At 45.5% G+C, this 14,188-nt stretch overlaps 1 protein-coding gene across 4 annotated transcripts in view; it reads right to left on the reverse strand.

Annotated features, from left to right (window-relative positions):
* Dgk (diacyl glycerol kinase 1) overlaps positions 1 to 14,188 on the reverse strand; it is a 523,491-nt gene that overhangs the window by 230,652 nt on the left and 278,651 nt on the right. For 3 of the 4 annotated variants that reach the window (XM_084606564.1, XM_084606561.1, XM_084606562.1), the window contains one exon: positions 10,155 to 10,230. In XM_084606564.1, the coding sequence (XP_084462690.1) occupies positions 10,155 to 10,171 (17 nt within the window). In that variant the 5' untranslated portion in view covers positions 10,172 to 10,230. Of the gene's footprint in view, positions 1 to 859; positions 892 to 10,154; positions 10,231 to 14,188 lie in introns of those variants that run through there. The other variant, XM_084606563.1, reaches the window with a different exon arrangement.

Raw genomic sequence — 14,188 nt, forward strand, 5'->3', positions numbered from 1 at the left:
CGATGACCTCGTTCTAACGTCCTCGTCGGAAAGCAACTTCCCCCTGAAGTGAGCACTCTCAGGCAATCCCGGAATCGCTCGAGAGCATGTGATACCGAAAAAGTTGCGGAAAACACTTTTACATCAAGGTGAGGCACGCTACTTTGTACTTATTCAAGGCTAATTTCTGCGGTCTCCACCACATATATGTGACGCAAGTGTCCATGTGCAGTTAGTTCCCCAGTATCATATATTTCCATCGTACAGGCCAATCAGTCGGCTTTAGACATAGGCTTAATGGGCGGTCGCTCTACCAAATGAGCTAACCTGAACGGCTAGCATGGTAGGCCACGAGTTAATGTATCGGAGTGAACCGCTTTCAAGGGAATCCCGAAAGATCGCGTATATTACTAAGGGAACAAATAATCAATCCATAGGCTGATATAAAAACTACTCTGTACCCTGATTCCCATGCACTGCATAAGCATGCGTGGGTACCGCCTGCCGCATGTACCGTTTAATTCTTTCATTAGCCCTTCAGCATCAAAGGCCACTTAGAAGAGAAAAAGAAAATCACCAAGTTTTATTAGCTACGTGTAGTTTAGCAGCTAACGCAGCCCTGCTGGGTGGACGTTAGATAAAAGATGATCAGGATAAGGATATCGGGGGCTATTTTCCCGTTCAGCATTAAAACAAAACGTCAAATCACCTTTTGCTCCACAGTTAAACGAAATCAATTGACCAGCACTGTCATGGAACAGAGATATCTCAAGCAAGATGTAGTTCAGCGAGGAGAGATTCTCATTTCAATAAAAAATGCGAGCGAAAAGCCATGCTCTTCAGGCAGCAGCAGCAGCCAAGCGATTGTTGGATTGAGTACCGTTTCAAACGGATCATCCGAGGAACTCAGGACAGGGCCCCTTCACGATGTGCTCTGCACGCCTACAGCTGGTCATCTGGGCGGAACAAAAACACGGCCAATAAACGCAAATCAAGAAGAGGTCCACGCGCCATGAGCATGTCATACGTGTCACTGCGACCGCAGGAGCGATAAGCGCCAATGTTGTGTGACCACGGAGATCAAACGGAGACCACAAAAGGGGCATCGTGACTCGCTAGTCAATGCGTTTTACTCCCCGAGCCGTCTCTGCGTGCGTGCGTGCGTGTGTGTGCGTGTGTGTGTGTGTGTGTGTGTGTGTGCGTGTGCGTGTGTGTGTGTGTGTGTGTGTGTGTGTGTGTGTGTGTGTGTGTGTGTGTGTGTGTGTGTGTGTGTGTGTGTGTGTGTGTGTGTGTGTGTGTGTGTGTGTGTGTGTGTGTGTGTGTGTGTGTGTGTGTGTGTGTTTTAACTTCTCTAACATAACTTCTCTTCGTGGCCCCACCCGAGGAGGGCGCGACTTCACCAAACCAAGCATTCTTAGTCCTCCCTGCCCCGATGATATAAAGCGGAAAGTGAGAGCAAGCCGCCTACTAGAAAATAATCCAACGAATAACCAAATAGCTAAGGAACAGAAACGTTAAAAAAAAAAAAAAAGAATAGGGGACGAATAAATGAAAAAACAACTTGGTCTCAGAAGCACCTATAGAAATTGGGACGACTTGCAGTTGTTTGCGCGCATATTGATGACGTTAAAATTCAAGGTCTGAGTTTCGTCGAGTAAAAATACAAAGTTCACAGTTAAACCCAGACGAAGAACTACGGCCAAACATCAATCGTTTCTAAACGCTCCTTGGCACAATATCCATCATATCTAGTTTTGATTTCCTCAAATCTCCGTCCCACGTCACTGCGAAGACGTGAACAAACGCCAAATGATGTTCTGCCGCTCGAGGCAAGGCGCGAAAGAGCAGTGCCCATGGCAGGTGAAACGAGTCTTCCGATTGAAACGGCTTGTCATTTTCAGGCGCGTCAAACATTGCTGCTATACCCTTCGACAGGTGGTTTGGAGCGCGGCCATTGGGAACTGTGCACCTCGGAAACTGATGGGACTCGAGCTTAGATCGGATCACAACGGAGCGAATATGCCCGAGGCTGAACTTTTTATGGTTTATGGGTTTGGAATCTCTAACAGAGCATCTGAAAAAAAAAAAAAGAAAAAAAAAAAAAACCCGCATCGGGCCTAAATCCTTACGAATGACATTATGGAATTATTTGCCGGGGCCATTTCAAAGATCAGTGCAAAACATAAAAAAAAAAAACTGTTCATGCGTCTCCTTGATCCCATTCACATTGTGCGGGTGCAAAGAAGAAAACAGTCATGGAAAGAATAAGTCAAAGCACGAAAAGAATGGCAAAACGTACCCTTACCATGCTACTGATCGTTTCCTTTTTTTTTTTTTTTTTAATTTCCTAAAGTTTCGCGAGAAATCAAACTGAAGGCGTCAGTGCACGTTCAAGGTCCTAAGGTGGTAGAAATTATTCAGCAGCCCTTCACAACGGAAGCTCCTTTTCTCTTCGTTCAATACCACCTTTCTCTCTCCCCTTAAAGAGCTGTTCATGTGTCAGGCGAGAAGTGCGACAGATAGTGCGCTTTTCGCTTCCTTAAAACCATATTTTAAACAATTTTTATTCTATCATCCTCGTGTCTTTTTTGTAGAAACGCAGAAAAAGTGTTCTCATCGCATGTTTCGAATTATTTCATTTTCGGGCTTCAGAGGAGCGTTACAATAGCGATGATTCACCTATATACAGCGTGACTGGCTATAATAATATAGGTGCATCTGCCAAAACGGCGCCTCAATATCTTCCTTTTTGAGTGGCATCTTAGTTAAGACCCGCTCTGGAGCACATGCCGGCAGTAATTCTCTGCGCATAACCGGAAATGCCACACTACACTGCCTGGCGAACACTGCGCCCCCATAGTAAATTTAACCATAAAATTTTGTTTCACATTTGACGTAACTGTAAAAAGTTAGTTCAGATAAGTTCACATAACCGTAGAATGCTGGTTATCTATAGCTCTACAATCTTGGGTCACATTATAGCAGAATGTTGAATTACATAATCTTACGATATTTGTTCACATACCCAAAGAGCGTTGGTTCACCTGACTTTGTTGGTCCCACCTAACCAGAAAATGTTTGTTCACGAAACCCTGAATTATGCTTCACCCAATCACATAATGCTGGCCTGCCTGACATCGGTGGTTCACATAACTGTAGCATACTGGCCCGCTCAACCTACAGAATTGTTTGGCTAGTCATTTAACTTTGTTGGTACCACACCAGTAAAATATCAGTTTACTAAACTGTATACTGCTGGTTCACTTAATTAAGGTAAAACATTTGTCCGCCTAACCTTGTTGGTTCACGTACCTATATTCACTCAGCCGTATATTGTTGGTTCACGTGATCAAATAACATTGGCCTCCCTTACCTTGTTGATCAACATAAGCGTAGAAGATTGGTTCATACAATCCCAAAATGCTGGCCCGCTTAACATTGTTAGTTTCCGTGCCAGTATACTGCACGTTCAGACAGTCATATAATGCTGGTTCACATAACAAAAAAGTTGGTTTGTATAACTACGCAGTTCTGTTCCATCTAATAGATGAATGTAGATTTCTATGATTCGTAAGCCGTAGGATGTTTTATCTACGATTACACGAGCAAGGCTGACCTGGCTCTCCAGGGAACCCTTAATTGAAGATGACGATGGGATAGAGGTACCATCGTGGCAGCCATTTTTACATACACAGTAGGAGAAATATTTCATTTTTCGTTTGCTTCGAATAGCAGTGCCGGGTCACACATATTCACCAGAGAAATAGATCAGCTGATGATCTCACAGTCGTCGTAGCAAATTCGTGCGGCTATACGAGCTAGGCAACCGTGCAAATTATGTTTGGCATTGCCTGGAATCGATCCGCCATAAAAGAAACCTCAAGTATTTTTTAAAAAGTCCATGTGAGCAGGCTTTTTTATATGACTGGGGTTGAGAATCTCATGTCATCAGCAAACTAAATAGACGTATGCACATACTTATTTTGCCTATACTCGTGACTAGAACGCAGATTTCATCTCACAGCCCCATAGCGACAAGCTCGAGGACGGCCCCTCTTCTTTGCAAGCTTCCTTCAGCATGGACGCCTTAACAAGAGAGGGAGAGAGAGAGAGTGCGAGATAAGAGACGTCTACTCAAGGATTATGCGACTGCCTGGCGGCTGTCGAGCGCTCGGGGAAACAAGGGACGTAATTGCTCGCTAAGCGGCTTAGCATGATCGGAGGCACGGAGACACACGTGCGCTCTCTTTAGGCTCGGCAGCTTTTTCGTAAGCTTGGATAAGGATAACTGCACGTGAACGCTTCATCCCCCCCCCCCCCCCCCTTTTTTTTTTTTTTAACTTCGCCCCTTCTTAACAGCGCTGCCTATTTGTTATGTTCTTCGTAGTCCCTCAGCATAAAAAAAAAATAAAACGTAATTTAGCTTTGTTTACTTTTCTCACGCATGTACTGGAAACGATATAATTTTGCCCGGGAAGATTTTCAACAGAATATAAGGGAGCTCAAGAGAAATTGATAATGACACATCTAAGCACTAGGGACTGGAAGAAATACATCATAGAGATATTATATTGTTTCTACAAAGTGAAATTGATGCGAGGGTGCTTGTCGACATCTTTGGCGACAACTGGTCTCATCTGCACATCTACAAAATCGCGTGAAGCATCCTTACCACTTCGTTCACTTTAGCTGATATGCATGGGTGGCTTCGCAATCGTAAAAGAGCCTACGTCATAATAAAGTGGTCGTACGAACAGCCGCGTCTCCGACGAACGTAAGTTGTTTACGCATAAAGAGGGGCGGAGAAAATTCTGTGACAAAGCAATTGTGGCTAAGGAGAAACACGGCCAAAGTGAGAAATGGCGATACACTGGCATGTCGCGAGCAGCGACGTACACGCATCGACAGCAACTGCAACATTTCTTTTAGGCAGCCACAGGACGTCCCCTAAATCGCAAGGCGCGGCTAAAAGTGTTTGACGAGAGACAAATGGTGATGAGGGAAAGAGCGAAAAACATAGTAACAAGAAACTACCGTCTAGGATTTCGTCCTGTGTAAGAACGCCACTCTAGTGAAATTTCAGCTCGCTTTAAAGACCCATCAGCGTCGCGGTACGTAATGGTCTAAAAATCTTTACGTCAGATTTAACAATTAATAGTTTTTACTTCTGTATTGCCGATCATAATGAGTTGACGATTGGCAGGGGCGAGATCGTACAACATCACATAAAATGTAAAAAAAAAAAAAATAAAAAGAAGGGTAGTCCCCCCGCGTCGAGTGATACGTCAGGCCATTTAGAGCGATCACATCCCCACAGAACTCGCGGTGCTGTAATTGGGCGACTTGTTGAACTCTGCGGTAAAGACAGACACACCGATCAATCGCTCGGGACCAATAAAAGCACTATTGCGTAACGTCTGTCCCGCCGCATGGAGAGCACCCCACTCATCAAGCACAGGCTCCTCAATTCAGCACCATCAGCGAGATGAAGGCGTTTCCCAATTTCTAATCGACAGCACTGTGCAAAGCTAGAGGTAATGAACCTCTTGCGGCAACCTACTCGGTAACGGAATTGATCATTTTTTTTTCCAAAGTACTTTGAAATGAAAACTACGAGATGCTATACGGCAAGCAATTTGGTGCATGTTTTTGCGCTTTCCAAAATGGCCGAATGGCATCATGGTGTGCGTGTACCGTAAGAGTTCGCATACAAACACTTCTTGCTAAATATAGGGGCCCCGCCACAAAGAGTTCGATGTACGACCAAAGAATGTTTCACGCTGCTCGTTCACGAAAAGTTTAATATAATACATTAACTGGCAAAAGCTTTTTCTTCTTTTAATTACGTTTGAGCAGCAAGAAGCACCTATGTCTCCAATTGATCAGAGCGTTATGAAATCAGCAAGCGATGCAACAGGGAACGAGCGCTGAACGAAGCTAACTCACGCGCTTTGTCTTCAAGGCCAAGAATATATTATATGTCACCTTCAAATAAATTTAGTGACTTTACTCTGGTGCTGTGAAGAGACCTACGGGCCTTTGTTTATTTGAATTCGCAGCGGTGAAAAGGAGACCAAGACACGAACTAAATGAGCGAAAACAAACATTATACGATGCTAAAGTTTTCTAACCTTAGGAGCCCGCAATATCGAAAAAAAAAGCAAAAAATAACCAAGAACGTCAAAGAAAATTAATCATACGCGCCCCCGCGCATTAGTCATATATGTGAACGTTTATGTTGATTTCATCGTTGACAGTGATATTCACATATAGCCTTAGTCTTGGGTAATCATTACCGATCTGATTTAAAGCCAAACAAAAAAAGCGTGAAAAGAACACATTGCACATGAGTTCTCCCTATAGCATAGTGGTAACAAAGAAAAAGGAGGGTGCGGGTAAATTTACCTAAACACATCCGTTCTCTCGGAAGCACCTCCGACGATCACGCTTCGATCGCCACAGCGCAGATTTTAAAGGCGTTCTTATATAATGAACGAAATGTGCCAATACAGCAACTATATTAGCAGTGCAGTGAATCTGTTTCTCCGACGTCCCTGTTGCCATCTAATCGCATGCTCCGTAGGTGTTCATTTGGCGTCCAAAAGCATAAGTCGTTTACCCACAAAAGGGAAAGGCCATTTTCTGAAAACATGCACACCTCCTCAAGACCAGCCACTGCACCCAAAAACATCAGGATCGTGGTCGAATCAATGAAACACAAGTTCTTTCTCCACAACACAGAGGGTGTTTTTTTTTTCTTAACGCTAGGAGTGCCCTAAAATGAGGCTGTCGATAAACTAGAATAGATCATGGAGGCTACCAGCTTTCAGAAACGTGATGAAACTCTGCCTTTAAGCGTTTCTCCATTAGTCACAAAGATTGGTAAACCTCCCTTCCAGCCGTAAGTCGAAGTTTCTGTAATCGTCTTGTTCTTGATCGCTGGATTCCTGAACAAGTCCACAAAAGATGACGAAGATACACATTTAGGGCATGTGCATCGGTGGCGCGTCTTGAGAGACCCATTGGCAAATCACCAATGGAGAAAATGCCGACTTAGCCCAAATCCTACGAAGAGGCTTCCCTCCAGTCTCGTCAAGTTATGAGGGAGCAGGTAAGCGCGCGAGGGAATTAAGGCATGTGTATTTATTTACGAAGATGACAATAAAACTGGAAGAAAGGAGCCAGTATCAAAAAAGAAACTAGTTAAGGCGTTTATGGAGGTATTCACGCGCTGGTACACTCTTCGTTTTTGGCTCATGTCACTTGAAACGCCGACTAAATATAGGAGACTTTTGCAATCCGAGTGAACTGTCGTTAAATGGGCGATCAACTGGTGCGCAATAATGAAAATTTATATCACTATTAAGCCAAAAAACTCGGAAATGGCAGACTGCACTCGGTGATTGCTTCTCCCTTCCGGTCTGTACTTCGTGGAAAACGCCTGGCTTCCCCAACGCTTCGCCTAAAAGCCTTCTAACGCCTTCTGCAGTAAACATCGCATAGCGCGGCTTTTCCATCATTTTTCAGGCTCTAAACACTTCGTTTATTTAAATTCGAAGCCAATCAATCGCGCTACCCTGCGATAGCAGAAATTGAGATCCAAGAACATAATAACAAATACGAGAACGGAAGAGCAAGTCCCTAGAATCTATCACTGCGCACATCCTGCAGACTATTTGCATATTCGCCCGATGGCTCTAGCGCTCACTTCCGAAAGGAAGTTCTCCCTGAAGCGAGCAAGCCGCAGGCAACCCCAGCTTCCTATCATGATCACTTCGGACTAAGATTTTCAACTTTGCCTCGACCAGTCTCCTTCAGGAGACGCACATTAGCTGTTTCAATACCCAGATGCAGGCACATCAATATATCTCAAAGATGAAGCACGCTGCTTTATTTAACTTCAAGTCTAAAGCGATGGTCTCCATCACATGTGACGGAAAGTGATTCTGTATCCTTTCTACATACCGAGCTCTTCAATCCTACCGCCGGGCGGCCGGTCCTCTTGGAAGCAAAGCCTTTTTATTTTAGTGCGTAGCACTACTAGCCGCAATCACGAATTTCGCCGATGTCTGTCCAAAGCCCCCCCCCCCCCCCCCCTATCCCTCCCTCCCTCCCTCTCTCTCTCTCTCTCTCTCTCTCTCTCTCTCTCTCTCTTTGTGATCTTGAAGTGGAGAAAGAGAAGTTGGCGACGCGCGCGTCGCGCGGCTCAGCATTGAGGAGGTGGAGCGCCCACACAGCTGCAACAGAAGCCGCTCGTCCGTCTCACCGTGAATTCGAAGAGGAGAAAGAAATGGCGACGCCCGCATCACGCGACTTAACAACGAGGGGGCGAAGCGGCCGCACAGATATACCCGGTGAGAGAGTGGGCGTGTCACAGATGCGGACGTCGCGGCCGTCACCAGGCAGCCTAGTAGTAGTTCAAGCGTGTGTATACTCCGGTCTGAGCAGTCGTGTGTCACTCGCGCGTCCTCAACTTCAGCATCTCTCCCCTCGCATCAATCACTCCTCACCCTTCACGTGCAGCAGACGTGTACGCGCGGTGCTCCTTGGACCACTGCTCCGAGCCGCTCGCCACGTCGTGAAACAGCTTGTGCTTACCTCCGCGCCTATAACTGGCGCTCGCCTTCACGCGCATTTCCAAGCTCTTGGATCTTTCTTCGTCCTGGGGACCTTCTTTCACTGCTCGTAATGTGTTGATGCCAAAACTCCGGAGCATCTGCTTTGCTCATGCCCTACATTCTCCTCAAATCTCTCTTCCTAAGATCCCACCCTAGATTTTTCAGGTGCAGAACAATGCATTCCAAAGAGGGATGAATACATTGTGCCAATTTTCGTTCATTTGTAATAAGAACCACTGAAGATGGTGTAAGGAAAGTTGAGGGCGTGGCTGCGCCGCGCGTTTCATTCGCATCGCAATAGATGACGCCGACCCGTCTGGCACTGTGGCGCAGGTTCGCCGTGATCGACGTGCTAAAGTAAAACGGTTACGAAGACAGAGGGAACATGAGTCGACTGATTTTGATATGGTAGCTAAACGGCGCAAGTAGTGTAAAATGCATGAAAAATATAGTAAAGATAAGCAGTGCTACGCACCTAATTCGCATTTGATGAACTATGCAAATCGGCTGTAATAGTTTTTAGCATGCCCACTTTCAACTAGGGCTTTTAGGGGTATGTTTCATAAATAAATCAATAAAAAGCACACTCTTTTTTTCTTTGAAGCAGGGATAAGTAAGTTAAAGAGAAGGGAAGGAAGAGAGGAAAATTATATTAATTGGTTTTTGGATACTTAAAAATTGGGAGTTGGTAACAAGGTAAACACCGTAGCAGGATCGTTCTAGGGGGCATCTACTATTTATATTGCTTGAATGTTTATGGGAAATTGCCAATGCGGCGTAGCTTTGTAATAAGGGAGAAATTACTCATTAGCACCAATCCAAGCGCAGCCATACGGCTACAAAGAAAAGCTATACAGGTTCCACAGAAACTTCGTAGTTGAAGATACACTCTCCTGGTTATAGATTTGAACGCTGCATCATCACTCCACTTGGGCAGTCGCCCTGTCGATGGAGCTAAACTCGACGGTTACCAATTGGCACAGAGAGAATCGATTTACAGCTCACAGTGAGAAAGGTGTTGATAGACTGGTTAAAGAAATACTCCAAGGTGGATTAGCTTTGTGGCGAGAAGGGAATTGCTCGGTACCTAACAATTAGTTAATCACACTCGAACTCAAAGCTACTTTCTATGCGAATTCTCTAGGACTATTTAGGTCCTCCTGGATGCCGCCTGCCACAGGATTTGCACGCTTTGTCAATTAGCACTTTGCTCTTGAAGTTCATTACAAACGAGAGAAATAAAACTCTCAGTTTCCACCACCTATGCCGACTTTAGCAGCATAGTGCGCCTCTGTCGGCCTGCTTTTGACAAGAGAACAGAATGGTAAGTGTACACGTTGGAGAGAGTCTCCTGGCCAGCCTAAATGAACGTGAAATCATCCTGTGGTTGCTCCACGTCTAAGTGGCATCAAGTAGCAGCAGCGTAAGGGCACAAGGACAAAGGTGGTCCAAGCAAGATGTAGCCGAGCAAGCGAAGTTTCGCATTTCAATAAAAAATGCGAGCGAAAAGCCATGCTCTTCAGGCAGCAGCAGCAAAGGGATGGTTGGATCGAGTACCGTTTCAAACGGATCATCCGAGGAGCTCAGGACAGGGCCCCCTCACGATGTGCTCCGCACGCCTACCTCTGGTCATCTGTGCGGAACAAAAGCCGACACGGTAAGCAAATGCTGATCAAGAAGAGCTGCCCGCACCACGAGCATGTCATGTGTGTCCCACTGACGGCAGGACTTTATTTTAATTCGAAAACATTATGTATCACATTATCACAAGGTTGGCGGCGGTGGCCGTCCATGGTACGAAAATCACTAGTGGCAGGTGGCAGCGGGCAGGCGATATACGTCACAAAAGCGCATGTAATGGCCAAATTTACCAGAGCATGTTAGCGTCAAATTTTCAGAAGTAAACATGTTGACGATAGGTGGCTTATCAGTCGTGAGGAAAAGAGGTAAGCCATGATTTTAGTTTATACAGGAACCATACAAGCTAGACCAAAATGTGCGCAGAGTAAAGAAAATACGGAAACACGCAAATAACTTTAATATGGGCGACATTTGGTAACTTTCAACGGGGAGATAAACCATAGCCGGAATACAGCACTACGTAATTTTGAAGACATTATGCATATTCTTGAACACATGTGCGTCCCTTTCGGCCCCGTGTAGCTGCATTCACCGAATGTTGATAAAGCCCCTATAATGAATAAATCGATACTAGAGCGCGGAAGTAACTGCCAGAAAACCAACACGTGTGTGAGCCTCCACGATGACACACGCTCGAGATTACGAATGTTAGCTGTTCACCAAACTTCGCCGGTGGCGGCCGGTGGAAAACTTCAGATTACTTCGCAGACGTAAAAATGTAAATCGGAGCCGCTCGACGTTGCACTAACCGAAAATCGCGCTACCCGATCGCAGTTCAGACCTGAGAGAAATTTTGGCCTTGTCCGTGGAGAAAGGCTGACGTTCAGACAAAAGGAGTTTGGTTATGAGGGAGTCATAAAGTATCACACGAAACTTGAACTAGCACCCTCTTTGTTTTTCAGCGCCAACCAGATATCATCCAAAGCCCTGTGCTATCCTTTCTATCTACTCTTCCAGGTCGGCTGGCTTTCAGGCCTGCTTTATTAGGGTCTGTGCGGGAGAGTACCACCAAAATGGCGTCATGCGAAGTAAATCGGACGAAATCAAAACGCAGTGAGCCACCTCAAGTTTGACCGCAAGCAGCCTCGAAGACCAATGACTAAAGCCGTACCACCGGCAGCGCCAAGTAGCGGAAAATAACTAAAGTGCAGAAAGCATTCCCACCGCGATGCGAATGATGTAGCTGTCATAGCAAAAATAGAAAAACGCTGCCTGAACCGGTAGTACAAAACAGTGTGTGTACACTGCTGTCCACTTATAATTTTGTTTTTCCATTCGTGACCAGCCACAGCTGCTAGACTATGCATTCGGCTATGCACCACACATACTATGCACCACATCGCAAATTATGCACATGTTATGCGTAAAACTAGAACTGAGGCTAACTTCGCCGAATGCTCTTCCAGAAATACTAAGACTGTCGGAAAAAAAGTCATGAGATGTCTGCACAGCAAAAGTAATTTCCGCCAGGGATGCAGAAAACACGGACAGTTGAAATCAATAGATCAATGAAACGACCGCGTAAACAAGAGAACCCTCTCAGCTACAAAGCTAAACGGTCCACACACACACACAAAAAAAAAAGGAAAGAAAAGAAAAGAAAACAAAGGAAAGACACGAATAGGGAGACTGGACAAACTGCATGGGAAGATATAGGTGGCCGACGCAGAACATAATTTGGAAATAATGAGGTTTCTGCGGCAAAAGAAAATGAGCGGCCGTATCTTCGGAACACCCCCCATTCTGCTACTTTTTGCTTACGCAAAGGTAAGGACGAACTGCATGTTTGTCCTTCATAACCACAACAAAAACATCATTAATAAAGAGCCGAAAAGCAGCAACTAAGATAGACTCGCAGGGTCATGTGTTTAAAGACAGCGGCGAGGAAAGCAACGGGAATATGTTGACTGCAGACACCAACGGAACAGTGTAAAGAATGAAATGAAAATTTCGTTGTTTCAAGGAACGAAATAATTAATAGGACCCTGGATGGTTGGCATTATTAAAATACAAGGAATCTGTACTTATACCGCGAAAGTACATTCAAACCACCATGAAGGCGTGAAGGAAGCGACCTTCAGCCGGCTCGCCCAAGCCTTCGTCGTCACCCTCGTCGAGTACGTAGCCGCCTACATAAACCATAGAGTCCCAGGCCCACAAACTGAACAGTCTAAACAGGGCACCTTACAAAAGCGATCTGGGACTTTCGCAAAGCACTTTTTACGGAGATATTCCTAGCGATAGGCTTCCACAACGCAATCGAAGAAATGACCGAGGCTCACCTTGGTCCTTAATATAGATGGCTTACACACCACCTCCAACGGAAGATACACACTTCAAGGGCTTGCTACACATAACGAAGGCACGACGTTGGCAAAAATCATCCTTTCCTTGACTATCCAATCTTGCCTCCTAGTCCTCTTAATTCCTGAGGAATATGCACTGTGACTTACATGCGCAACAAAGATATAAACGCCGTGTACACGGGGACGCAGTGGATCACGCCCTCTACCTTGATATAGTAGCGGCGGTGACAGAGGTGAACGGCACCTACGTCGCTGGTTGTCCACTATACGCGCATTCAACACTGAAGTGGCCGAGGAGATAGCCATCGGACTTGGCCGCTATACCGCCACCACAGTTATAACCCTTAAAACGGGCCACCGTCCAAAACTACGCCCGGGGCTAGATATCTGCCCTCCGGCAGCTCATTATTATGCGCAGCCAAACTTCCTATTTCCTTAATATCTTATGAGCTCAGGCTAACTTCCCGTACCCGGCAACACTCCCGCCCATTACAGATTCCGCGAATAAGCGTATCAGCAGAGGCACGACGGAATGCTCACAAGGATACTGTTGTGTATACTTGTACTTTGCACTCGAGGAAGTGAAGCAGCCGGCACTTCAGTAGCAAAGATAAAACAATAGGCAAACTGGAAATTTATTAAACGAGACCATCACATACTTTTCAGACATTATATCCAAGAGGATCAGGTTAGGCCTTACAGCTGCCTTATTGGGCTCGGTGTGTCGCACGCACGCACGCACGCACGCACGCACGCACCCACCCACCCACCCACCCACCCACCCACGCACGCACGCACACACACACACACACACACACACACACACACACACACACACACACACACACACACACACACACACACACACACACACACACACACACACACACACACACACACACACACACACACACACACACACACACACACACACACACACACACACACACACACACACACACACACACACACACACACACTCACACACACGCGCGCGCGCGCACGCACAGATGGCTTGTGTGTTATAATATATATTCCAAGCTTGAGAGAAAAAGTGTCAATGCAAAAGTTGTAGATCTCGAAAAACGGCTTGCTACGTTGTTTCCACCAAAATAGAGTTTACGTAAAGTGATATTTTTACCCGCAGAAAACGACGCCTCACGCAATAAAGGAAAGAAAAAAGCTTCCTCGTGAATTTTTTAAAGCCTTGAGACGCGTCCGAGATAGCAAAATCCGCTTTTCTTGGCCGTACTCTCTACGATGAAGCTAGATTTAGCACTTGGCTATTGATTTAATATAACCGCTGGTCACGTGACAGCATTTTTTAAGGCCTATATATAGGGCGGCGTAAGTCGCAGCGTGGTGGAAACAACTTAACTAGCGGTACTCGAGATCGACAACTTTTGCATTAACACTTTTTCTCTGAAGTCAATAATTAGAAATAGGTAATTAGTATTTGCTATATAATTAAATGTAGTGAACAATAAAAAAAGCACTGGTGATTAGAACACGTGACTGAATATCTCTGAGTTTGTTTCAATGTGCTAGGGTAACCGCGGTTTTTAAAACCTTGGTCCAAGTTATCTTGGACACGCGTTATGTGTATATAGGTGTGCTCACATAAGCACGGTAATCAAGGTCCCA

This window comes from Amblyomma maculatum, chromosome 6 (assembly GCF_055883805.1).
Source record: "Amblyomma maculatum isolate TAMU_Amacu chromosome 6, ASM5588380v1, whole genome shotgun sequence".
NCBI lineage: Eukaryota > Metazoa > Arthropoda > Arachnida > Ixodida > Ixodidae > Amblyomma > Amblyomma maculatum.